General features: G+C 42.5%; 1 protein-coding gene across 1 annotated transcript; it reads right to left on the reverse strand.

Annotated features, from left to right (window-relative positions):
- Positions 1-21,254: 21,254 nt before the first annotated feature.
- Positions 21,255-23,720, reverse strand: LOC147084957 (uncharacterized; the record flags this gene model as incomplete). The annotated part of the gene is made up of 1 exon (XM_085979388.1): positions 21,255-23,720. A coding segment is annotated over one exon (621 nt), but the record flags the coding sequence as incomplete, so codon positions are not given.
- Positions 23,721-27,484: the final 3,764 nt, after the last annotated feature.

Here is a 27,484-nt window from a genome sequence, read left to right on the forward strand (position 1 = left end):
CAGAGTTAGATACAGAGAGAGATAGAGGTAACAATAGAGAAAATGTAGAGACAAAGATAGAGATCGTGTAAGAAATCGAGGTAGAGACAGAGTCAGAGTTATAGGTAGTGACAGAGTTAGATGTAGAGACAAAAATAAGGTAGAGATGGATATATAGACAATGAGAGTGACAGAGGTAGACACTGAGATAGAGGTAGAGGAAGAGGTAGAGGTAGAAACACAACTAGAGGTAGAGACAGAGAATGAGTTAGAGACAGAGCTAGAGAAAGAGACAGAGATAGACAAAAGACAAAATAAAAATAAGAAATGGTTTGACCACGAATGCAAAAATGCCAGAAAAGACCTGAGAAAAATATCAAACCAAAAGCATCGCCAACCAAACAATCCGGACCTACGTTCTAGATACAATGAAACCCTCAAAAGATATAAACACACCATTAGGAACAAAACACAAAACTATACCCACAAAATACTCGAAGAAATTGAAAACTCCACCAATCCAAAACAATTCTGGGAAATGTGGAATAACCTGAGTACAACACAATTGCAAGCATTACCAATCCAAGATGGCGACATCTGGAGAACACATTTTGAAAACCTCTACAAAGACATCCCAATAAACGAAACAAACCCAGTTCAACATCAGGTCACAGAAAAACTCCACACATTAGAAGCAACAATTAAAGACAACCAAAACCCTCTAGACTCCCCAATCACATGGAAAGAACTGGCCACAAAAACAAAATCTCTCCACCTAAAGAAAGCCTGTGGCCCAGACAACATCAAAAATGAAATGCTCAAGTTCAGCAATATGGAGATGCAGGGTGCGGTACTCAAATTATTCAACATCATATTACGTTCAGGCTGTTTTCCCGATATCTGGTGCCAAGGACTAATCTCCCCCATATATAAAAGTGGAAACAAATCAGACCCAAAGAACTACCGCGGCATCTGTGTCAACAGTTGTCTAGGGAAGTTATTCTGCAGTATTCTAAATAGTAGATTACTTGATTTTCTTAACAAACATAATATCCTCAGAAAAAACCAAATAGGCTTTCTTCCAAAACACCGCACCACCGACCATATCTATACCCTTCACACCCTCATTGAAAAACATATACACCAAACAAAAAATGGGAAAATATTCGCCTGTTTCATCGACTTCAAGAAAGCCTTTGACTCTATATGGCACGAAGGGCTCTATTATAAACTTCTTCAGTGTGGAATAGGGGGCAAAGTCTATGACCTTATTAAATCAATGTATCTGAAAAACAAATGCGGGGTCAAAATTGGAGACAAACGCACCGATTTCTTCACCCAGAGAAGAGGCGTCCGGCAGGGCTGCAATTTGAGCCCGACCCTGTTCAACATATACATAAATGAATTAGCAGACATGCTGGAGCAAAGCGAGTCACCAGGTCTCCGTCTCCTGGATGGAGAAGTGAAATCCCTGTTCTATGCGGACGACCTGGTTCTGCTGTCTCCCACAGAACAGGGATTACAGCAACAACTAGACCTACTCGACAAATACTGCCAAAATTGGGCTCTAACAGTAAATCTAAAGAAAACCAACATCATGATTTTTCAAAAAAGGCCCAGATGTCAGGAAAACAAATACCAGTTTACCCTCAGTGATACCACTATAGGACACACTATGAGCTACACCTACCTTGGTCTAACTATTACAGCATCAGGGAGCTTCAGCATAGCAGTGAATGCACTAAAAGAAAAAGCACGAAGAGCCCTATATGCAATAAAAAGAAAATTCTACAACATCCAAATCCCAATCAAAATCCGGCTCAAAATATTTGACAGCATAATCCTGCCCATTGCACTGTACGGTAGTGAAGTATGGGGCCCGCTAAATCACCAAAGCTACACTAAATGGGAAAAACACACAATAGAAGCCCTACATGCAGAATTCTGCCGAAGCATCCTTCGCACCCAAAGAAAAACGCCAACAAATGCATGCAGAGCCGAACTAGGCAGATACCCACTGATAATAAACATCCAAAAACGAGCACTAAACTTCCTAAATCACCTCAAATCTAGCTCCCCAGACACCCTTCATTTCAAAGCCTTTCAGACCCAAGAGCTAAACCCAGAAAAGAGTCCCCTGAGTCAGCTGCTACTGAAACTAAGTACCCAGCCGGACCCTGACCAGCCCCAGACCAACACAGCCGTCCAAACACCAATCCGAGTGAACCAAATCATTAAAAAATGCAAAGAAACCTACCTGGAACATTGGAACAAAATAACCGAAAGCCAAAGCAGATTAGAATGTTACCGGGCCCTAAAAAGAGAATATAAACTGGCAGACTACCTCACGACCATCAGAGACACAAAACAGAGACAGACCCTCACCAGGTACAGACTAAGCGACCACCAACTGGAAATTGAAAAAGGCAGATACAAGAAATCCTGGCAGCCTAGAGAGAATAGAATATGCGATCAATGTCTGGCCGGCGAGGTTGAAACAGAGATGCATTTCCTCCTAAAATGCGAAAAATTCAACACATCAAGAAACATATTATTCAACAAGCTAAGCCAAACAACCCCAGATTTCAAGGAATTGGATGACCTGTCAAAATTGAGATTAGTCCTAGGAGAAGGAGACAGACCATACCTTGGGGCCAAATATGTAACAACATGTCACAACCTGAGGACTGTTTAAAATTAAGACTGTTTAAAATTAATATTGAACGTACCAAATGAAGTACAAAGACTGTTTAAAATTAATATTGTTTAAAAGTAATATTGTATGTACCCAACAAATGTCAAATCGATTGACACCTACAGAATGTTGGAAAACTGTACCTTTTTGCTATGTAAGCTTTGGCAATATGGTTCTCTGTAAACTTTCATGCCAATAAAGCATTTGAATTGGAATTGGAATTGGATAGAGGTAGAGATAGAGACAGAGATTGAGGTAGAGACAGAGATCGAGATAGAGACAGAGATAGAGGTAGAGACACAGAATGAAGTAGAGACAGAGCTAGGGAAAGATACAGAGTGAGAGGTAGAGACAGAGAAAGAGATAGAGATAGATATAGCCTCAGAGATTGAGGTATTGATAGAAATCGAGTGAGAGACAGAGATAGAGGTAGAGAAAGAGTTATAGAGCAAGTGACAGAGGTAGAGGTAGAGACAGAGATAGAGGTAGGGTCATTGATACATGTAGAGTCAAAGATCGAGGTGGAGACAAAGATAAAGGTAGAGAGAAAGATAGAGGTAGAGATAGAGTAAGAGGTAGAGACAGAGATAGAGGTAGTGTAAGAGATCCAGGTAGATTCGGAGATAGAGGTAGAGGAAGTGACAGAGTTAGGTGCAGCGACAGTGATAGGGGTAGAGTCAGAGACCGAGGTAGATTCAGCAATCTAGGTAGAGAGATAGAGAGATAAATGTAGAGGTAGAGAAAGAGACAGAGATAGAGGGAGAGACAGAGATAGAGGTTAAGACACCGCTAGGGGGAGACATTGAGACAGAGATAAAGAGAGATAGAGGTAGAGACAGATAGACGTAGAGGCAGAAATAAAGGCATGGACAAAGGTAGAGATAGAATTAGAGAAAGAAAATTAAACCGAGAGAGAGGTAGTGACAGAGGTAGAGGAAAAGACACAGATAGAGTTAGTGAAAGAAATAGATGTAGAGATAAAGGTGGAGACAGAACTAGAGATAGAGACAGAGATAGCAGTAGAGACAGATATATCGGCAGAGACAGAGATAGAGGTAGAAATAGAGATAGAGGGAGCAATAGAGATAGAAGTTTTGGCTGAATAAGAGGTATGGACAGAGATACAGTCAGAGATAGAGGTAGACATAGAGACAGATATAGTGGTACATACAGAGGTAGAGGTAGAGGCAGAGACAGAGGTAGAGACAGAGATAGAGGTAGAGACAGAGATAGAGGTAGACACAGAAATAGAGACAGATCAAAGGAAGAGACAGAAAAAGAGACTGAGGGAGAGGTAGTGGTAGAGATAGAGAGAGCGTTAGAGAGAAAGTTGGAGACGAAGGTAAAGCTGGAGATAGAAGTAAAGATAAAGGTGGAGACAGAGTTAGAGGTAGAGACAGAGATAGCGGTAGAGAAAGTGATAGAGGTATAAACAAAGAGAGAGCTAGAAACAGAGATAGATTTAAAGACAGACACAGAGGTATGGAGAGAGATAGAATCAGAAATATTGACAGAAAACAGAGGTAGAGATAGAGACATAGAGCTAGAGTTATAGACAGAAACAGAGGTAGAAGTAGAGACTGAGATACAGGTAGAGGAAGAGACAGAGATGTAGCGACAGTGATAGAGGTAGAGACAGTAATAAAGGTAGAGACTGTGATAGAGGCAGAGACAAAGATAGTAGTAGAGACAGAGATAGAGGTAGAGACAGATATAGTGGTAGAGACAGAGACAGAGGTAAAGACAGATATAGAGGTAGAGATGAGATAGAGGCAGTGATAGAGGCAGAGACATAGATACAAGTAGAGATAGAGGTAGAGACAGAGATTGAGGTAGAGACCAAGATAGAGAGTTAGAGTTCGAAATACATGCAGAGACAGAGGTAGAGACAGAGACAGAGATAGATAAAGAGACAGAGGTAGAGGTAGAGAAAGAGGCAGCGAAAGAGATAGATGTAGAGACAGAGACAGATATAGTGGTAGTGACAGAGAAAGAGTCAGAGGCAGATATAGAGGTAGACACAGAGATAGAGGTAGAGACAGAGATAGCGGTAGAGACAGAGATAGATGTGGCAGTGATAGAGGTTGAGACAGAGATAGAGGTAGAGAGAGTGATAGAGGTCGAGATAGAGACAGAGATAGAGTCATAGAAAGAGATAGAGAGAGAGCAACAGAGATAGAAGTAGAGACAGAGTGAGAGGTAGAGAGAGATGCAGGTAGAGACAGCAACAGAGGTAGATTCAGAGATAGAGGTAGAGAGAGTGATAGACGTGGAGAGAGAGAGAGACAGAGATAGAGACAGAGAGAGAGCGACAGAGATAGAAGTAGAGACAGAGATAGAGGTTGGGGCAGAGATAGAGGTAGAGACAGAGATAGAGGTAGAGAGAAAGATAGAGGTAGAGATAGAGAATAAAGTAGAGACAGAGATATAGGTAGTGTAAGGGATCCAGATAAAATCAGAGCTAGAGGTAGAGACAGAGATAGAGGTAGAGAAAGAATTAGACAAAGAGGCAGAGATAAAGGGAGACAAAGAGATGTAGACACAGAGACAGAAGTAGAGACTGAGATAAAGGTAGAGGGAGAGAGAGAGTTAGATGCAGCGACAGGGATAGGGGTAGAGTCAGAGACAGATATAGATTCAGCATTATAGGTAGAGAAAGAGATAGAGAGAGAAAGATAAAGGTAGAGAGAGAGAGATAGCAATAGGGGTAGAGACAGAGATAGAGGCAGAGACAGAGATAGAGATGGAGACAGAGCTCGAGGTAGGGACAGATATAGATATAGAGATAGAGGCAGAGATTGAGGTAGAGGAAAAGACAGAGTTAGATGTAGCGACAGAGATAAATGTAGAGGTAAAGATAGAGACAGAGATAGAGAGAGAGACAGGGACAGAGGTACAAACACCGCTAGGGGAAGACATCGAGACATAGATAGAGGGAGATATAGAGATGGAGATAGATTTAGGTTCAGAGATAGTGGTAGAGCCAGATATAGACCCAGAGATTGAGGTAGAGACAGAGTAGAGGTCGGGACAGAGACAAAGTAGTGACAGAGATAGGATAGAGATAGAGAAAGAGACAGAGATAGAGGTAGAGATAGAGACAGAGACAGAGATAGAAAAATAAATAGAGGTAGAAACAGCAATAGAGGTAGAGGTGGAGGAAGAGACAGACTTAGATATTGCATCAGAGATAGAGCTAGTGTCAGCAATATAGGTAGAGAAAGAGACAGAGAGAGAGTGACAGAGATTGCGGTAGAGACAGAGATAGAGGTAGGGACAGATATAAAGGTAGAAACAGAGATAGAGGCAGAGACACAGTTCGAGGTAGAGACAGACATAGAGACAGAGATAGAGATAGAGATACAGGTAGAGACAGAGATAGAGGTATAGTCAGAGATAGAGACAGAGATTGAGGTAGAGAGAGAGAGAGAGAGAGGAAGAGAGAGCGATAGAGGTAGACACAGATAGAGGTAGCGATAGAGAAAACGTGGAGACAAAGATAGAGGTAGAGTAAGAGATCGAGGTAGAGACAGATTCAGAGTTACAGGAAGTGACAGTGTTAGATGTAGAGACATAAATAAAGGTAGAGATGGATATATAGACAGCGAGAGAGACAGAGGTCGAGACAAAGATAGAGATAGAGTTTGAGAATGAGGTGGAGACAGGGCTAGAGAAAGAGACAGTGATCGAGGTAGAGAATGAGATAGAGATCGAGGTAGAGACAGTGATCGAGGTAGAGACAGAGATAGAGGCAGAGAATGAGATAGAGATCGAGGTAGAGACAGAGATAGAGGTAGGGACAGATATAACGGTAGAAACAGAGATAGAGGCAGAGACACAGTTCGAGGTAGAGACAGAGATAGAGATAGAGATAGAGATACAGGTAGAGACAGAAATAGAGGTATAGTCAGAGATAGAGACAGAGATTGAGGTAGAGAGAGAGGGAGGGAGGGAGAGAGAGTGAGCCAGACGGAGTGAATACACACGCTGAAGATGGGCTGCTGAATTTTTAGTGTTTTTAGTGTCTAAAGTGGGGAAAAAAGTTTCATTTCAAGTTTTAAAAGGTTTTAAAATTAAATTTATTTCTAGTTAATTTAGTTAGTTTAGTTTAGTTTAAGTTTAGATTAGTCCAGATAAAGTAAGGAAGGAAAAGACCGCCAAAAAGACTACCAAAGAAAAAAGAACCAGAGGAAAATAGAGAAAAAATAAAGTAAAAAGCCAAAGCAAAAAGAAATAAGAGAAGAATTACACAAACCATAGAAGAACCCGAACAGCAGCCACACGGGGCCTCAGCAGCAGCAGTTGAATCGGCAGCATCGGGACCGAGGCAAAGCGATTCGAGGAGGCGAGGTGACTCAGCAACCGGCACAGCCGAGGGGACTCGGGCCGCAGCCCAGCAATCCAGCAACCGGCACAGCCGAGGGGACTCGGGCCGCAGCCCAGCAATCGGCACAGCCGAGGGGACTCAGGCCACAGCCCAGCAATCGGCACAGCCGAGGGGACTCGGACTGCAGCCCAGCAATCGGCACAGCCGAGGGGACTCGGGCCGCAGCCCAGCAATCGGCACAGCCGAGGGGACTCGGGCCGCAGCCCAGCAATCCAGCAACCGGCACAGCCGAGGGGACTCGGGCCGCAGCCCAGCAATCCAGCACCCGATCGAGAACGGGGCACAGCCGAGGGGACTCGAGCCGCAATCCAGCAATCCAGCACCCAAACGGGAACGAGGCACAGCCGAGGTGAGAAAGAAAGCACGGGAAAGGCCAGAGGAGCCAGGCCATCAGGCACAGAGACCTCTGAGGAGAAGGGGAGCAACCAGAAGGCTCCCAACCAAGACTGTGAGTGCAGGGCCCTGGGAGGGAGACTGAAGCCAGGGAAAGGTCCGAGGAGCCAGGCCGAGACAGAGGCCCAGAGACCTCTGAGGGGGAGGGGAGCAGCCCGGAGGCACCGGGAAACAGCAGCTCACAGACTCAGACCTGGGAAGGGTGAACCCAGGAGTCGAGGCCCAGGGACCACGGGTTCGGAGAGGGGGACCGGGAAAGGTTGCGAACAGGGAGAGGGAAACACCAAACCCGGGGCCCCAGAAAAGCTCATTCTAAGATCAACAATACTTTCTCTACACTACCAATAATGAGCGAATCAGAAGAGCCACAACAGCCCCCGAGGGACACTGAGAGCAACTGCTTCCAGATTCCCCCCAACACCACAAAAAATGCTATAAAATCGATCAAGCATGAGCAGATGAGAGAAAAACCAGAAACTCTTTTTGCTGACTGGTACAACACTGGGACAAAATGTAACCTCATTTTCTACTCAGATCAGCCAGCGGTGTGGATCACAGCAATAAAATCACACTATACCAGTGTTAAGCTAGAAAAAACCGCTAATGGGTCCAAAATAAAAATTAACACACCAGGAGACAGGGCAACCACGACTGTCAACGTGTACAATACCGGAACAATATTAGTGCAAGGCAACCTCGACAACTTTGCAACGGCCTTCAAGACACTGAAAGGAATAACTGAGAGGGGAAGGAACAGCCCCAGAGTGGCTAACAGGGGAAAAGCGACCCGCACTCCCCCCAACATTGACAACTTACCAGGAGGAAATCAGCCTGGCCAGGAGGTGAACGAGCCACACAGTTCAAACCAGACACTAACCCCGGGGACCCACAGCCACATGATACAACTGACAAACCCCAGCATAACTACCAGGGAGGAAGCCACACATAGTCCCCCTACCAATTCCAGCTCACCAAGAGAAGAGCAGCATAGCCAGGAAGTGAGTGAGCCTTCCAGGGTCGACCAGACACATGCCCCAGGATCACACAACCAGATACAACTAAAAGATAAATTTAATCAATTAGAGATAGAGATGGTTAAACTTAGAGAGGAGTTCCTTAAAATGAATCACGAACAAAAGCAAGAGAGGGAGAGACACAGGAGAGAGCTGAATCTACTTGAGAACCAGGTGAATCTACTTGGGAATCGGGTGAAAGAGCTGCAGGAAAACGAAGAGAGCCATAGAGGAGAGATAACACCATTAGGCCAGCAACCAGAGGCTAGAGATAAGACAAGACAGAGCCGGACGGAACAGCTGCACTCCCACACGGAACAACAGCAGCAGACACACAATACAAGGGGTGCCACACAGACCGACCAGCATACTGAATCTCAAACTTCCCCCACCACCGTGGAACCACAAGCGAGCCGCTCACAAGAGGAATGCACACACCAGACACCCCAGCCAAACACACACACTATGAGTCCAGGCGAAAGCCACCAGACAGTAAACACAAACAAGGCTGACATCGTAATACTCATAGACTCAAATGGGAAATTTCTATGGGAGAAAAAGCTCTTCCCCAGAAGTAAAGTAGAAAAGATCTGGTGCCCAACAACAGACAGAGCCATGGGATGGCTGACCAAAACCCAATTAGGCTCCCCCCAACACATAATAATAGACACGGGCACAAATGACCTAAAGGCCCAACAGAAAGAGGTAGCAACATCGCTCAGAGCAGTGATTAGGAAGGCAAGCAGTACATTTCCAAACACTAGAATCACTGTTTCCACAATATTGCCGAGAACAGACTTCAACAACAACACAATTCATGAGATAAATGCCAGCATAGCAAGAGACTGCGAATCAAAACACAACGTGCACCTGGCACAACACCCCACCCTCGATGAGGAATGTCTTTACGACCACGTCCACATCCAAAGGAAAAGAATATCGATCTTTGCTAAAGCCCTGAAGGACGTCGCTTTTAACCGGGTCCATACCCAGACTCCAAGAGGACCCCCCCCGACCACCAGAGATCAGCGGGGTACATATCAGGACCACTACAAAGACCACCACCACACCAACTGAGGCCAGAGAGGATCCCCATGCACAACAACAATATCAGACCTGCACCACTCCTGTCCCACAGGGGAACAGGACCGCTCCCAGACAGACAGGGAGAGATGCACAGGACGTACGCAATACCTCAGACAGAAACAATCCGTTAAGAGACAATAAGCAGATGTGCAGCAGCATCTACTTCCGCCTTATGGATCAAGGACTAATTAATAGAAAGAACTGTAACCAAATAGTATTAACTTTTATAGACAACTGAGATGATCTTTTTTTCCCACACTTAGACATGACAAACGCGTACCACTCTTTAACCTATCATAGTAAAAGATCAAACTTAACATGAAATCCTTATATATTTCGACCTGGAATATCCAAGGTCTACGCTCTTCGGTGCTCGATGTGAAGAGTAGGACCCCAGAGTTCATAGATGAAACTATAGATCTAGATATTATCATTTTACAGGAAACTTGGTATAAAGGAAAAGGTCACACTGGTTGTCCCCAAGGGTACACTGAGCTGGTGGTCCCCTCCAATAAATTACCAAGAGTAACCCAAGGCAGAGACTCCGGAGGCATACTGATCTGGTTTAAAACAGAACTTAAGAATTACATCAAATTTATAAAAAAGGGCGAAAACCACATGTGGTTCAAAATTGAGAGGGAGATTATCTCTAACACCCAAGATGTTTACATTTGCGCACTTTATATCCCCCCAATGGATTCCCCATACTTTAAAGAGGACACCTTCTCCAACATAAAGGGGGAAATTATCCAATACCAGGCCCAGGGGAACGTGTTGATCTGTGGGGACCTGAATTCAAGAACGGGCGAAGAACCAGACTTCACCAATAATCAGGGAAACAATTACGTATTCGGGAATAACCACTTTGATATCCCTTCCCTTCCATACAGGCATAACTGCGACAAACAGACAAATACCAACGGAAAACAGCTCCTACAGCTATGTCGAAGCCTGGGTCTGTACATTGTCAATGGTAGGTTCATAGGAGACCTCCTAGGAAGATCGACCTATTGCTCACCTCTTGGCTGCAGCACAGTAGACTATATGATTACAGATTTGGACCCATCCTCTTTTAGAGCATTCACAGTCAAACCACAAACAACACTGTCAGACCACAGTCAAATTACTATGTATCTCAAAAAGACAGAAACAAACAACATAGAAACACAACCCAGTAAACTGTACAACACCAAAAAATCGTACAGATGTGCCAAAAATGACACGAAAAAATACCAGAAAACAATTAGCAATGCATCAACTCAAGCTCTCTTGGACACCTTTCTGGATAACATATACACTCACAATAAAGAAGGCGTAAACCAGGCAGTAAATAACCTAAACAATATTTTTGATAATTTGGCAACAAGTGCAAACTTGAAAGCTCGCAAGAACAAACCCAAAGCAAAAAACTATGAAAAATGGTTTGACACAGATTGCCATAACATGAGGAAAAAACTTAGAGAAATATCAAACCAAAAACACAGACATCCAGAAAACGAGGAATTACGCCTTACTTATTGTCAGACACTAACACAATACAGAAACATACTCAGAACCAAAAAAGAGCAATATATTAAGAATACACTCAGCTCCATGGAGGAATCCATTGATTCCAATTGTTTCTGGGACAACTTGAATACACTACACAAAAAACAACACGACGACTTGGCCATTCAAAATGGGGACACATGGGAAAAGCACTTTGAAAAATTATACCAGAAAAACACACTAAGGCCAGAGCAACACCAAATATGCAAAAAACTGGAAAAGCTAGAAATGGCCATAAAAGATAACCAAAACCCGCTGGACGCCATAATAACAGAAAAAGAACTTTTTGAAAAACTCAAGGACCTGCGACCAGGAAAAGCTTGCGGGACAGACGGCATACTAAACGAGATGATTAAACACACAGACGACAAAATGAAACTGGCTATCCTAAAACTCTTCAACTTGGTTGTGAGTGTCGGTTACTTCCCTGATATCTGGAACAAAGGACTCATAACGCCCATATACAAAAGTGGGGACAAAGCCAACCCAAATAACTATCGAGGCATCTGTGTAAACAGTAACCTGGGGAAGGTATTCTGTAGCATCATAAACAAAAGACTTATAAACTTCCTTGAGGAGCACAATGTCTTGAGTAAAAGCCAAATTGGATTCCTGCCAAACTATAGAACATCAGATCATATCTTCACCCTACAGACCCTAATTGACAAACACGTTCACCATAACAAAGGCAAAATCTACGCATGCTTTATAGATTTCCAGAAGGCTTTCGACTCCATCTGGCATGACGGTTTATTCCTGAAACTTATCGAAAGCGGGGCAGGGGGAAAAACATATGATGTAATTAAATCAATGTATACAAACAACAAATGAGCAATTAAAATTGGAGACAAACAAACAAAATACTTCCCACAGGGGCGGGGGGTGACGCAGGGCTCGCCAATCTCACCGACACTCGTTAATATTTACATAAATGAATTGGCAAAACTACTTGAACAATCTACAGCACCTGGCCTCACCCTATATGAATCCAAGGTTAAATTCCTCCTCTATGCAGACGACCTGGTTCTGCTGTCACCAACTAAGGAGGGTCTACAGCAGAACCTGGATCTGCTGGAGTCGTACTGCCAGACTTGTGCCCTGACAATAAATCCCCAAAAAACCAATGTCCTTGTGTTCCAGCAAAGATCCAGACATCAGGGACCCAAAATAAATTTCACACTAGGAACAACCAAAATTGAACAAACCACTAACTACACATACTTGGGTTTAAAAATCAGTTCCACGGGAAACTTCAAACTGGCTGTGAATGAACTGAAAGAGAAAGCAAGAAGGGCTTTCTATGCCATTAAAAAATCAATCCAAATAGAAATCCCAATTAGCATTTGGCTAAAAATTTTCAAATCAGTAATTGAACCAATTGCACTCTATGGCAGTGAGGTATGGGGATCACTAACACAACAAGAATTTGCAAAATGCGACAAACACCCAATTGAGATCCTACATGCAGAATTCTGTACAAGAATCCTCCGGACTCAAAGGAAAACAGTAAACAATGCATGCAGGGCGGAACTAGGCCAATATCCATTAATAATCACTGTCCAAAAAAGAGCCACCAAATTTTGGAATCACCTAAAAATGGGCAACCCCCAATGCTATCACTACGACGCCCTGAATTGCCAAGAGCTGACCATAAAGAAGAATACCCTCAGTCAACTAGTCCTGGGACTCAGTGAAGTAACTACTAACACTACTAACAATAACCAGCCACAGGACAGTGACAGCGTAACACAAAGAATTCGACCCAACACAATCGTCGCTAAGCAAAAGGAAAAATATCGGACATATTGGGCAGAAACAACAAAAACCCAAAGCAAACTCAACTGCTACTTGGCCCTAAACAGACAATACAACATAGCTGACTACCTGACCATGGTAAAGGACAGCAAACTGAGAAAAATCCTGACAATGTACAGACTTAGTGAACATAGCCTGGCGATTGAAAAAGGTAGACACAGGCAGACCCGGCTACCAAGAGAGGACAGGATATGCTTTAACTGCAGTCAGGGAATGGTGGAGACAGAGATGCACTTCCTCACAGCTTGTAGAAAATATCAGGGCATAAGGGAGAATTTCTACCCAAAATTTAAAAAATATGCCCGGAATTCAGAAAATTGAATGATGACCAAAAACTCCCATACCAACTAGGGGAAGAGAGAAGTTGCATAACACTAGCGGCACACTATGTTACAGCTTGCCATAAACAGAGGGACAACCACTAAAGACAAGATAAGAGTATATATAAATTATATGGAAGTATATTTGTACACTCAGGGATATATCTGTATATACACTGTATGGATAGATCTGTATTTTTGTGAACAAACATGAATGTTTACCGATGCTTTGGCAACATAAGATGTAACTTGTCATGCCAATAAAGTGATTTGAATTTGAATTTGAGAGAGAGAGAGGAAGAGAGAGCGATAGAGGTAGACACAGATAGAGGTAGCGATAGAGAAAACATAGAGACAAAGATAGAGGTAGAGTAAGAGATCGAGGTAGAGACAGATTCAGAGTTACGGGAAGTGACAGTGTTAGATGTAGAGACATAAATAAAGGTAGAGATGGATATATAGACAGCGAGAGAGACAGAGGTCGAGACAGAGATAGAGTTTGAGAATGAGGTGGAGACAGGGCTAGAGAAAGAGACAGTGATAGAGATAGAGAATGAGATAGAGATCGAGGTAGAGGCAGTGATCGAGGTAGAGACAGAGATAGAGGTAGAGAATGAGATAGAGATCGAGGTAGAGACAATGATCGAGGTAGAGACAGAGATAGAGGTAGAGACAGATACAGATAGAGGCAGAGATAGAGATAGAGACAAAGAAAGAGGTAGAGACAGAGAATGAAGTAGAGACAAAGCTAGAGAAAGATACAGAGTGAGAGATAGAGACAGAGAAGGAGGTAGAGAGAGATCTGGACTCAGGGATTGAGGTGGAGACAAAAATAGCATAAGAGACAGAGATAGAGGCAGAGAAAGAGATAGAGAGCGACAGAGGTAGATGTAGAGACAGAGATAGAGGTAGGGATAGAGATAGAGATAATGACAGAGATAGAGGTAGAGACAGAGATAGAGGTAGGGATAGAGATAGAGATAATGACAGGGATAGAGGTAGAGACAGAGATAGAGGTAGTGTAAGAGATCCAGGTAGACTCAGAGATACAGGTAGAGGAAATGTCAGAGTTAGATGTAGAGACAGAGATAAAGGTAGAGAGAGCGATGTAGACATAGAGACAGAAGTAGAGACTGAGATATAGGTAGAGGAAGAGACAGAGTTAGATGAAGCGACAGTGATAGGGGTAGAGTCAGAGATAGAGGTAGATTCAGCATTATAGGTAGAGAAATAGATAGAGAGAGAGAGATAGAGGTAGAGGCAGAGTTAGAGGCAGAGACAGAGCTAGAGGTAGAGACAGAGAGAGAGGTAGAGACAGGGATAGAGGTAGAGTCAGAGATAGAGGTAGTGACAGAGTTAGAGAAAGAGGCAGAGAGAGGTAGAGGAAGTGACTGAGTTAGATGTAGCGACAGAGATAAATGTAGAGGTAGAGATAGAGACAGAGATAGAGGGAGAGACAGAGATAGAGGTAAAAACACCACTAGGGGGCGACATCGAGACAGAGATAGAGGGAGATATAGAGATGGAGATAGAGTTAGATTCAGAGATAGTAGTACAGACAGATATAAACACCCAGAGTGAGGTAGAGACAGAGATAGAGGTAGAGACATAGTTAGAGGTAGAGACAGAGATAGAAATAGAGATAAAGGTAGAGACAACAATAGAGGTAGAGATTGAGGAAGTGACAGAGTTGGATGTAGCGACAGCGATAGAGGTAGCATCAGCAATATAGGTAGAGAAAGAGATAGTGAGAGAGAGACAGAGATAGAGGCAGAGACAGAGACAGAGATAGAGACAGAGATACAGGTAGAGACAGAGATAGAGATAATGACAGAGATAGAGGTAGAGACAGAGATAGAGGTAGTGTAAGAGATCCAGGTAGATTCAGAGATAGAGGTAGAGGAAGTTTCAGAGTTAGATGTAGAGAGCCAAAGCAGATTAGAATGTTACCGGGCCCTAAAAAGAGAATATAAACTGGCAGACTACCTCACGACCATCAGAGACACAAAACAGAGACAGACCCTCACCAGGTACAGACTAAGCGACCACCAACTGGAAATTGAAAAAGGCAGATACAAGAAATCCTGGCAGCCTAGAGAGAATAGAATATGCGATCAATGTCTGGCCGGCGAGGTTGAAACAGAAATGCATTTCCTCCTAAAATGCGAAAAATTCAACACATCAAGAAACATATTATTCAACAAGCTAAGCCAAACAACCCCAGATTTCAAGGAATTGGATGACCTGTCAAAATTGAGATTAGTCCTGGGAGAAGGAGACAGACCATACCTTGGGGCCAAATATGTAACAACATGTCACAACCTGAGGACTGTTTAAAATTAAGACTGTTTAAAATTAATATTGAACGTACCAAATGAAGTACAAAGACTGTTTAAAATTAATATTGTTTAAAAGTAATATTGTATGTACCCAACAAATGTCAAATCGATTGACACCTACAGAATGTTTGAAAATGTACCTTTTTGCTATGTAAGCTTTGGCAATATGGTTCTCTGTAAACTTTCATGCCAATAAAGCATTTGAATTTGAATTTGAATTTGATAAAGGTAGAGAGAGAGATGTAGACATAGAGACAGAAGTAGAGACTGAGATATAGGTAGAGGAAGAGAGAGAGTTAGATGCAGCGACAGTGATAGGGGTAGAGTCAGATATAGAGGTAGATTCAGCATTATAGGTAGAGAAATATATATATATAGAGAGATAGAGATAGGGGTAGAGCCAGAGATAGAGGCAGAGACAGAGCTAGAGGTAGAGACAGAGCTAGAGAAAGAGACAGAGATAGAGGTAGAGATAGAGACAGACATTGAGGCAGAGACAGAGATCGAGATAGAGACAGAGATAGAGGTAGAGACAGAGAATGAAGTAGAGACAGAGCTAGGGAAAGATACAGAGTGAGAGGTAGAGACAGAGAAAGAGACAGAGGTAGATATAGCCTCCGAGATTGAGGTATTGATAAAAATCGAGCGAGAGACAGAGATAGAGGTAGAGTAAGAGATATAGAGAAAGTGACAGAGGTAGAGGTAGAGACAGAGATAGAGGTAGGGACATTCATACAGGTAGAGTCAAAGATAGAGGTGGAGACAGAGATAAAGGTAGAGAGAAAGATAGAGGTAGAGATAGAGGACGAGGTAGAGACAGAGATAGAGGTAGTGTAAGAGATCCAGGTAGATTCGGAGATAGAGGTCGAGGCAGTGACAGAGTTAGGTGCAGCGACAGTGCTAGGGGTAGAGTCAGAGACCGAGGTAGATTCAGCAATCTAGGTAGCGAGATAGAGAGATAAATGTAGAGGTAGAGGGAGAGACAGAGATAGAGGTTAAGACACCGCTAGGGGGAGACATTGAGACAGAGATAAAGAGAGATAGAGGTAGAGACAGAGATAGAGGTAGAGACAGAAATAGAGACATGGACAAAGGTAGAGATAGATGTAGAGAAAGAAAATTAAACCGAGAGAGAGGTAGTGACAGAGGTAGAGGAAAAGACAGAGATAGAGGTAGTGAAAGAGATTGAGGTAGAGATAATGGTGTGGACAGAAATATAGATAGAGACAGAGATAGCAGTAGAGACAGATATAGCGGTAGAGACAGAGATAGAGGTAGAAATAGAGATAGAGGGAGGAATAGAGATAGAGGTTTTGGTTGAAAAAGAGGTATAGACAGAGATACAGTCAGAGATAGAGGTAGACATAGAGACAGATATAGTGGTACATACAGAGGTAGAGGTAGAGGCAGAGACAGAGGTAGAGACAGAGATAGATGTAGAGACAGAGCTAGAGGTAGAGACATTGATAGAGCTTGAGACAGAGATAGAGGTAGAGACAGAGATAGAGGTAGAGACAGAGATAGAGGTAGAGACAGAGATAGAGGTAGAGACAGAGGTAGAGACAGAGATAGTAGTACAGCCAGATATAAACACACGGAGTGAGGTAGAGACAGAGATAGAGGTAGAGACAGAGATAGAGGTAGAGACAGAGATAGAGGTAGAGACAGAGGTAGAGACAGAGATAGTAGTACAGCCAGATATAAACACACGGAGTGAGGTAGAGACAGAGATAGAGGGAGAGACATAGTTAGAAGTAGAGACAGAGATAGAAATAGAGAGAGATGTAGAGACAGCAATAGAGGTAGAGATTGAGGAAGTGACAGAGTTGGATGCAGCGACAGCGATAGAGGTAGCATCAGCAATATAGGTAGAGAAAGAGATAGTGAGAGAGAGACAGAGATAGAGGCAGAGAGAGAGACAGAGATAGAGATAGAGATACAGGTAGAGACAGAGATAGAGATAATGACAGAGATAGAGGTAGAGACAGAGATAGAGGTAGTGTAAGAGAGCCAGGTAGATTCAGAGATAGAGGTAGAGGAAGTTTCAGAGTTAGATGTAGAGACAGAGATAAAGGTAGAGAGAGAGATGTAGACATAGAGACAGAAGTAGAGACTGAGATATAGGTAGAGGAAGAGACAGAGTTAGATGCAGCGACAGTGATAGGGGTAGAGTCAGAGATAGAGGTAGATTCAGCATTATAGGTAGAGAAATAGATAGAGAGAGAGAGATAGAGATAGAGGTAGAGCCAGAGCTAGAAGCAGATACAGAGCTAGAGGTAGAGTCAGAGTGAGAGGTAGAGGCAGAGATAGAGGTAGAGTCAGTGATAGAGGAAGAGACAGAGTTAGATATAGAGAGAGATAGAGGTACCAATAGAGAAAATGTAGAGTCAAAAATAGAGATCGTGTAAGAGATCGAGGTAGAGACAGAGTCACAGTTATAGGTACTGACAGAGTTAGATGTAGAGACAAAAATAAGGTAGAGATGGATATATAGACAATGAGAGTGACAGAGGTAGACACTGAGATAGAGGTAGAGGATGAGGTAGAAATAGAGACACAACTAGAGGTAGAGACAGAGATAGAGACATAGAATGAGGTAGAGACAGAGCTAGAGAAAGAGACAGAGATAGAGGTAGAGATAGAGACAGAGATAGAGGTAGAGACAGAGAATTAAGTAGAGACAGCTGCTACTGAAACTAAGTACTCAGCCGGACCCTGACCAGCCCCAGACCAACACAGCCGTCCAAACACCAATCCGAGTGAACCAAATCATTAAAAAATGCAAAGAAACCTACCTGGAACATTGGAACAAAATAACCGAAAGCCAAAGCAGATTAGAATGTTACCGGGCCCTAAAAAGAGAATATAAACTGGCAGACTACCTCACGACCATCAGAGACACAAAACAGAGACAGACCCTCACCAGGTACAGACTAAGCGACCACCAACTGGAAATTGAAAAAGGCAGATACAAGAAATCCTGGCAGCCTAGAGAGAATAGAATATGCGATCAATGTCTGGCTGGCGAGGTTGAAACAGAAATGCATTTCCTCCTAAAATGCGAAAAATTCAACACATCAAGAAACATATTATTCAACAAGCTAAGCCAAACAACCCCAGATTTCAAGGAATTGGATGATCTGTCAAAATTGAGATTAGTCCTAGGAGAAGGAGACAGACCATACCTTGGGGCTAAATATGTAACAACATGTCACAACCTGAGGACTGTTTAAAAGTAAGACTGTTTAAAATTAATATTGAACGTACCAAATGAAGTAGAAAGACTGTTTAAAATTAATATTGTTTAAAAGTAATATTGTATATACCCAACAAATGTCAAATCGATTGACACCTACAGAATGTTGGAAAACTGTACCTTTTTGCTATGTAAGCTTTGGCAATATGGTTCTCTGTAAACTTTCATGCCAATAAAGCATTTGAACTGAACTGAACTGAACTGACAGAGCTAGGGAAAGATACAGAGTGAGAGGTAGAGACAGAGAAAGAGATAGAAATAGATATAGCCTCAGAGATTGAGGTATTGATAAAAATCATGTGAGAGACAGAGATAGAGGTAGAGAAAGAGATATAGAGCAAGTGACAGAGGTAGAGGTAGAGACAGAGATAGAGGTAGGGTCATTGATACAGGTAGACTCAAAGATAGAGGTGGGGACAGAGATAAAGGTAGAGAGAAAGATAGAGGTAGAGATAGAGTACGAGGTAGAGACAGAGATAGAGGTAGTGTAAGAGATCCACCCGAGGACTGTTTAAAAGTAAGACTGTTTAAAATTAATATTGAACGTACCAAATGAAGTAGAAAGACTGTTTAAAATTAATATTGTTTAAAAGTAATATTGTATATACCCAACAAATGTCAAATCGATTGACACCTACAGAATGTTGGAAAACTGTACCTTTTTGCTATGTAAGCTTTGGCAATATGGTTCTCTGTAAACTTTCATGCCAATAAAGCATTTGAACTGAACTGAACTGAACTGACAGAGCTAGGGAAAGATACAGAGTGAGAGGTAGAGACAGAGAAAGAGATAGAAATAGATATAGCCTCAGAGATTGAGGTATTGATAAAAATCGTGTGAGAGACAGAGATAGAGGTAGAGAAAGAGATATAGAGCAAGTGACAGAGGTAGAGGTAGAGACAGAGATAGAGGTAGGGTCATTGATACAGGTAGACTCAAAGATAGAGGTGGGGACAGAGATAAAGGTAGAGAGAAAGATAGAGGTAGAGATAGAGTACGAGGTAGAGACAGAGATAGAGGTAGTGTAAGAGATCCAGGTAGATTCGGAGATAGAGGTAGAGGAAGTGACAGAGTTAGGTGCAGCGACAGTGATAGGGGTAGAGTCAGAGACCGAGGTAGATTCAGCAATCTAGGTAGAGAGATAGAGAGATAAATGTAGAGGTAGAGAAAGAGACAGAGATAGAGGGAGAGACAGAGATAGAGACACAACTATGTCTCTGTCTCTACCTCTCACTCTGTATCTTTCCCTAGCTCTGTCTCTACTTAATTCTCTGTCTCTACCTCTATCTCTGTCTCTATCTCTACCTCTATCTCTGTCTCTTTCTCTAGCTCTGTCTCTACCTCATTCTATGTCTCTATCTCTGTCTCTACCTCTAGTTGTGTCTCTATGCGGACGACCTGGTTCTGCTGTCTCCCACAGAACAGGGATTACAGCAACAACTAGACCTACTCGACAAATACTGCCAAAATTGGGCTCTAACAGTAAATCTAAAGAAAACCAACATCATGATTTTTCAAAAAAGGCCCAGATGTCAGGAAAACAAATACCAGTTTACCCTCAGTGATACCACTATAGGACACACTATGAGCTACACCTACCTTGGTCTAACTATTACAGCATCAGGGAGCTTCAGCATAGCAGTGAATGCACTAAAAGAAAAAGCCCGAAGAGCCCTATATGCAATAAAAAGAAAATTCTACAACATCCAAATCCCAATCAAAATCCGGCTCAAAATATTTGACAGCATAATCCTGCCCATTGCACTGTACGGTAGTGAAGTATGGGGCCCGCTAAATCACCAAAGCTACACTAAATGGGAAAAACACACAATAGAAGCCCTACATGCAGAATTCTGCCGAAGCATCCTTCGCACCCAAAGAAAAACGCCAACAAATGCATGCAGAGCCGAACTAGGCAGATACCCACTGATAATAAACATCCAAAAACGAGCACTAAACTTCCTAAATCACCTCAAATCTAGCTCCCCAGACACCCTTCATTTCAAAGCCTTTCAGACCCAAGAGCTAAACCCAGAAAAGAGTCCCCTGAGTCAGCTGCTACTGAAACTAAGTACTCAGCCGGACCCTGACCAGCCCCAGACCAACACAGCCGTCCAAACACCAATCCGAGTGAACCAAATCATTAAAAAATGCAAAGAAACCTACCTGGAACATTGGAACAAAATAACCAAAAGCCAAAGCAGATTAGAATGTTACCGGGCCCTAAAAAGAGAATATAAACTGGCAGACTACCTCACGACCATCAGAGACACAAAACAGAGACAGACCCTCACCAGGTACAGACTAAGCGACCACCAACTGGAAATTGAAAAAGGCAGATACAAGAAATCCTGGCAGCCTAGAGAGAATAGAATATACGATCAATGTCTGGCTGGCGAGGTTGAAACAGAAATGCATTTCCTCCTAAAATGCGAAAAATTCAACACATCAAGAAACATATTATTCAACAAGCTAAGCCAAACAACCCCAGATTTCAAGGAATTGGATGATCTGTCAAAATTGAGATTAGTCCTAGGAGAAGGAGACAGACCATACCTTGGGGCCAAATATGTAACAACATGTCACAACCTGAGGACTGTTTAAAAGTAAGACTGTTTAAAATTAATATTGAACGTACCAAATGAAGTAGAAAGACTGTTTAAAATTAATATTGTTTAAAAATAATATTGTATGTACCCAACAAATGTCAAATCGATTGACACCTACAGAATGTTGGAAAACTGTACCTTTTTGCTATGTAAGCTTTGGCAATATGGTTCTCTGTAAACTTTCATGCCAATAAAGCATTTGAATTGAATTGAATTGAATTGATAGAAGTAAAGACACCGCTAGGGGGAGACATTGAGACAGAGATAAAGAGAGATAGAGGTAGAGACAGAGATAGAGGTAGAGGCAGAAATAGAGACATGGACAAAGGTAGAGATAGATGTTAAGAAAGAAAATTAAACCGAGAGAGAGGTAGTGACAGAGGTAGAGAAAAAGACAGAGATAGAGTTAGTGAAAGAGATAGAGGAAGAGATAAAGGTGGAGACAGAACTAGAGATCGAGACAGAGATAGCAGTAGAGACAGATATATCAGTAGAGACAGAGATAGAGGTAGAAATAGAGATAGAGGGAGCAATAGAGATAGAGGTTTTGGCTGAAAAAGATGTATAGACAGAGATACAGTCAGAGATAGAGGTAGACATAGAGACAGATATAGTGGTACATACAGAGGTAGAGGTAGAGGCAGAGACAGAGGTAGAGACAGAGATAGAGGTAGAGACAGAGATAGAGGTAGAGACAGAGATAGAGGTAGAGACAGAGATAGTGGTAGAGACAGAGACAGAGGTAAAGACAGATATAGAGGTAGAGATGAGATAGAGGCAGTGGTAGAGGCAGAGACATAGATACAAGTAGAGATAGAGGTAGAGACAGAGATTGAGGTGGAGACCGAGATAGAGAGTTAGAGTTCGAAATACATGCAGAGACAGAGGTAGAGACAGAGACAGAGATAGATATAGAGACAGAGGATGAGGTAGAGAAAGAGGCAGCGAAAGAGATAGAGGTAGAGACAGAGACAGATATAGAGGTAGTGACAGAGAAAGAGTCAGAGGCAGAGATAGAGGTAGACACAGAGATAGAGGTAGAGACAGAGATAGCGGTAGAGACAGAGATAGATGTGGCAGTGATAGAGGTTGAGACAGAGATAGAGGTAGAGAGAGTGATAGAGGTCGAGAAAGAGACAGAGATAGAGACAGAGAAAGAGATAGAGAGAGAGCAACAGAGATAGAAGTAGAGACAGAGTGAGAGGTAGAGAGAGATGCAGGTAGAGACAGCAACAGAGGTAGATTCAGAGATAGAGGTAGAGAGAGTGATAGACGTGGAGAGAGAGAGACAGAGACAGAGACAGAGAAAGAGATAGAGAGAGAGCGACAGAGATAGAAGTAGATACAGAGATAGAGGTTGGGGCAGAGATAGAGGTAGAGACAGAGATAGAGGTAGAGAGAAAGATAGAGGTAGAGATAGAGAATAAGGTAGAGACAGAGTTATAGGTAGTGTAAGAGATCCAGATAAAATCAGAGCTAGAGGTAGAGATAGAGGTAGAGAAAGAATTAGAGGAGGAGGCAGAGATAAAGGGAGACAAAGAGATGTAGACATAGAGACAGAAGTAGAGACTGAGATATAGGTAGAGGAAGAGAGAGAGTTAGATGCAGCGACAGGGATAGGGGTAGAGTCAGAGATAGATATAGATTCAGCATTATAGTTAGAGAAAGAGATAGAGAGAGAGAGATAAAGGTAGAGAAAGAGAGAGAGAGAGAGAGAGAGATAGAGGTAGAGACAGAGATAGAGGCAGAGTCAGAGATAGAGATGGAGACAGAGCTCGTGGTAGGGACAGATATAGATATAGAGATAGAGGTAGGGACAGAGATAGAGATAGAGATAGAGGGAGAGAAAGCGACAGAGTTAGATGTAGCAACAGAGATAAATGCAGAGATAGAGACAGAGATAGAGGGAGAGACAGAGATAGGGGGATATATAGAGATGGAGATAGAGTTAGATTCAGAGATAGTGGTAGAGCCAGATATAGAACCAGAGATTGAGGTAGAGACAGAGATAAAGGTAGAGGCAGAGATTGAGGTAGGGACAGAGATAGAGGTAGGGACAGAGATAGAGATAGAGATAGAGGTAGCGAAAGTGACAGAATTAGATGTAGCAACAGAGATAAATGTAGAGATAGAGACAGAGATAGAGGGAGAGACAGAGATAGAGCTAGAGACAGCGATAGAGGTTGTAAGGCTTGCAAAATTCTACAGACTCCCCCAAACCAAGAAAAGAAGAGATATTGGACTGTTTGAAAGAATAATGGGCAAAAAGGGGCTGAAAGTCAAAACCCCAGGATTTCTGCTATTTTTAAAAGGCATGTCCAGGCCTATTGAAACGCTGCAACAAAGGAACTGGGTAGGGCACTGTGGGACAGACACTTTGAGTATTGGAAAAGGCCAGATTGTCTGAGAATGTTCTGGACTGTCCCAGTCATTCTACATAAAGACAATAGGCCCACGGAAGGACAGTTCCCACCGAAACCTACAGGGCCATCAAGAACATGAATAATACAATACATGCCACTAACCAACAAAAGAGACCCTGGCCCCAGCAGGGAGAAGACAATCGAACATCAGTTTAAACCCACTCAGAGGGACATCCAAAACCACTTCGCACACTTAAACTGATTTCAATGCAATTCTGAAACTTGTTAAAAGTCAATTAAAAATAGATAGGACCAGCCCCGAAACTCGATAAGAATTAAAATTAATGAGCCCACCAAAATTAACAATGGGCCAGAGGAGTTTTGGTGGTCAGATAAGCCATGCCTCAATACAGCATGCTTTGACACAGAAAGTTAGTTCACAGAAGTTCAGAGTGTGGAGTGGAGGAATTGAGAATTTCAGAGCAGGAGAGCGGTTCACAAGTACGGTTCAGAAGGAGTACTACTCATCATCATCATCACCGCACACAGTCGGAGGATCAGAGAATTGAGGAAAGAAGAACGAAACAAAAGGAAAAAGGAATCACGGCAACCAAAGGCCTCAGGAAACCAACAACTAACAATATTACCACTAACTAGGTAATATTGGGCCACCGCGACCAACAAGAAACCAACCAACAAGAAACCGAAGATTCACAAATTTGTTTTCACTCTACAAGCTAGCCTGACTTATCCCTGGGTAAGATTTAACACAAAAGACTCTAAAAACTATACCTAACCAAAGGAAATTGGGTACTTACCCGATAATTCCAACTATGCACCCGACCGCATCAGCGGACAGGCGAAGACTGAAAACCCAACGCAGGTGCAGTCTTCCACCACGTCTGGGGTATGGCTGGCCCCAACCAGCACAACTAAAGAGAACTCCAAAATCACGAACCTCTACAATCTGTCAAGAAAGTCGCTTGGTGAGCATTTCCTGGACCTCTGGAATCCAACCTATTTAGTGTAGTGGGATTGGGAGGGGTAAGGTATTTTGTCTATTGTCATTCTCCCTCACATATTCCGAAGTGTCCCCCCTTTTAGAGTATAAGATTTATTGTATTGTATAGTTTCCTGTCTCAAAATAAAATCTAAATTCTTTTGACCAACTCAGTTGTCTGTTGCAATCTCATTAAAAACCACAAATAAGTCCAAAGTCTAGAACCAAGGGAGTGGGAGCGATTCGAACCACTCAGGGAGTCAGAGGCAAAGCTGACTACACACACCACCCCTTACAAGGTAGAGGTGGAAGAAGAGACAGAGTTTGATGCAGCGACAGAGATAGAGGTAGTGTCAGCAATGTAGGTAGAGAAAGAGACAGAGAGAGAGAGGTAGAGACAGAGATAGAGGTAGGGACAGACATAAATGTAGAGACAGAAATAGAGGCAGAGACAGAGATAGAGGTAGAGACACAGTTAGAGGCACAGACAGAGATAGAGGTAGAGACAGAGATAGAGATAGAGATACAGGTAGAGAAAGAGTTACAGGTAGAGACAGAGATTGAGGTAGAGAGAGATAGAGGTAGAGGAAGAGACAGAGTTAGATATAGAGAGAGATAGAGGTAGAGAGAGCGATAGAGGTAGACACAGAGATAGAGGTAATGATAGAGAAAAGTAGAGACGAAGAAAGAGGTAGAGAAAGAGATCCAGGTAGAGACAGAGTCAGAGTTACGGGAAGTGACAGAGTTAGATATAGAGACAAAAATAAAGGTAGAGATGGATATATAGACAGCGACAGAGACAGAGGTAGAGATGGAGATAGAGGTAGATACAGAGATAGAGGTAGAGACAAAGGTAGAGACAGAGATAGAGGTAGAGATAAAGCTGGAGACAGAGTTAGAGATAGAGACAGAGATAGTGTTGGAGTCAGAGGTAGAGGTAGAGACAGAGAATGAGGTGGAGACAGAGATAGCGGTAGAGTAAGAGATCGAGGTAGAGACAGAGATAGAGGTAGAAGAATTGACAGAGTTAGATGTAGCGACAGTGATGGTGCAGATACAGAGATAGAGGTAGAGATTGAAATAGAGGTATAGAAATACAGATAGAGACAGAGCTAGACATAGAGACAGAGATAGAGGTAGAGACAGAGAATGAAGTAGAGACAGAGATAGAGACAGAGATAGAGGCAAAGACAGAGATCTGGACAGAAAGAGATATAGGTGTAGAGACAGAAATAGAGTTTGCAAAAGAGAATGAGGTAGAGACAGAGTTAGAGGCAGAGACAGATATCGATGTAGAGACAGAGACAAGGTAGAGACAGAGATAGAAGTAGAGACAGAGTTAGAGACAGATATCGAGGTAGAGACAGAGATAGAGACAGAGGTAGAGGTAGAGACAGCATTAGAGGTAGAGACAGCGTTAGAGGTAGAGACAGAGTTAGAGGTAGAGACAGAGTTAGAGGTAGAGTTAAGGATACATGTAGAGACTGAGATATATGTGGAGAAAGAGAAAGATGAGACAGAGATAGAGATAGAGACAGAAATAGATATCGAGATAGAGATAGAGACAGAGATAGATATAGAGACAGAGATAGAGATCAAGACAAAGATAGATATAGAGACAGAGATAGAGGCAGAGACAGAAAGAAAATTAGAGACAGAAATAAAGTACAGACAGAGAAAAATTCAGAGATAGAGGTAGGAAGAGAGATAGTTGTAGAGACAGATATATACCCAGAGATTGAGGTAGAGACACAGATAAAGTTAAAGTAAAGGATACAGGTAGAGGAATTGACAGAGTTAGATTTAGCGACAGTGATGGTGCAGATACAGAGATAGAGGTAGAAATTGAAATAGAGGTATAGAAATACAGATAGAGACAGAGATAGACATAGAGACAGAGATAGAGGTAGAGACAGAGAATGAAGTAGAGACAGAGATAGAGACAGAGATAGAGGCAAAAACAGAGATCTGGACAGAAAGAGATATAGGTGTAGAGACAGAAATAGAATTTGCAAAAGAGAATGAGGTAGAGACAGAGTTAGAGGCAGAGACAGATATCGATGTAGAGACAGAGACAAGGTAGAGACAGAGATAGAAGTAGAGACAGAGTTAGAGACAGATATCGAGGTAGAGACAGAGGTAGAGGTAGAGACAGCATTAGAGGTAGAGACAGCGTTAGAGGTAGAGACAGAGTTAGAGGTAGAGACAGAATTTGAGGTACAGTTAAGGATACATGTAGAGACTGAGATATATGTAGAGAAAGAGAAAGACGAGACAGGATAGAGATAGAGACAGGGATAGATATCGAGATAGGGATAGAGACAGAGATAGATATAGAGACAGAGATAGAGATCAAGACAGAGATAGATATAGAGACAGATATAGAGGTAGAGACAGAAAGAAAATTAGAGGCAGAAATAAAGTACAGACAGAGAAAAGTTCAGAGATAGAGGTAGGAAGAGAGATAGTTGTAGAGACAGATATAAACCCAGAGATTGAGGTAGAGACACAGATAAAGGTAAAGTAAAGGATCAGGTAGAGGAATTGACAGAGTTAGATTTAGCGACAGTGATAGGGGTAGATTAGCAGATGGAGGTAGAGGAATTGACAGAGTTAGATTTAGCGACAGTGATTGTGCAGATACAGAGGTCGAGGTAGAGATTGAAATAGAGGTATAGAA

The sequence above is a fragment of the Somniosus microcephalus genome, unplaced genomic scaffold, assembly GCF_052327205.1.
Source record: "Somniosus microcephalus isolate GS21.2 unplaced genomic scaffold, FLI_Smic_1.0 unresolved_chr9, whole genome shotgun sequence".
NCBI classification, from domain to species: domain Eukaryota; kingdom Metazoa; phylum Chordata; class Chondrichthyes; order Squaliformes; family Somniosidae; genus Somniosus; species Somniosus microcephalus.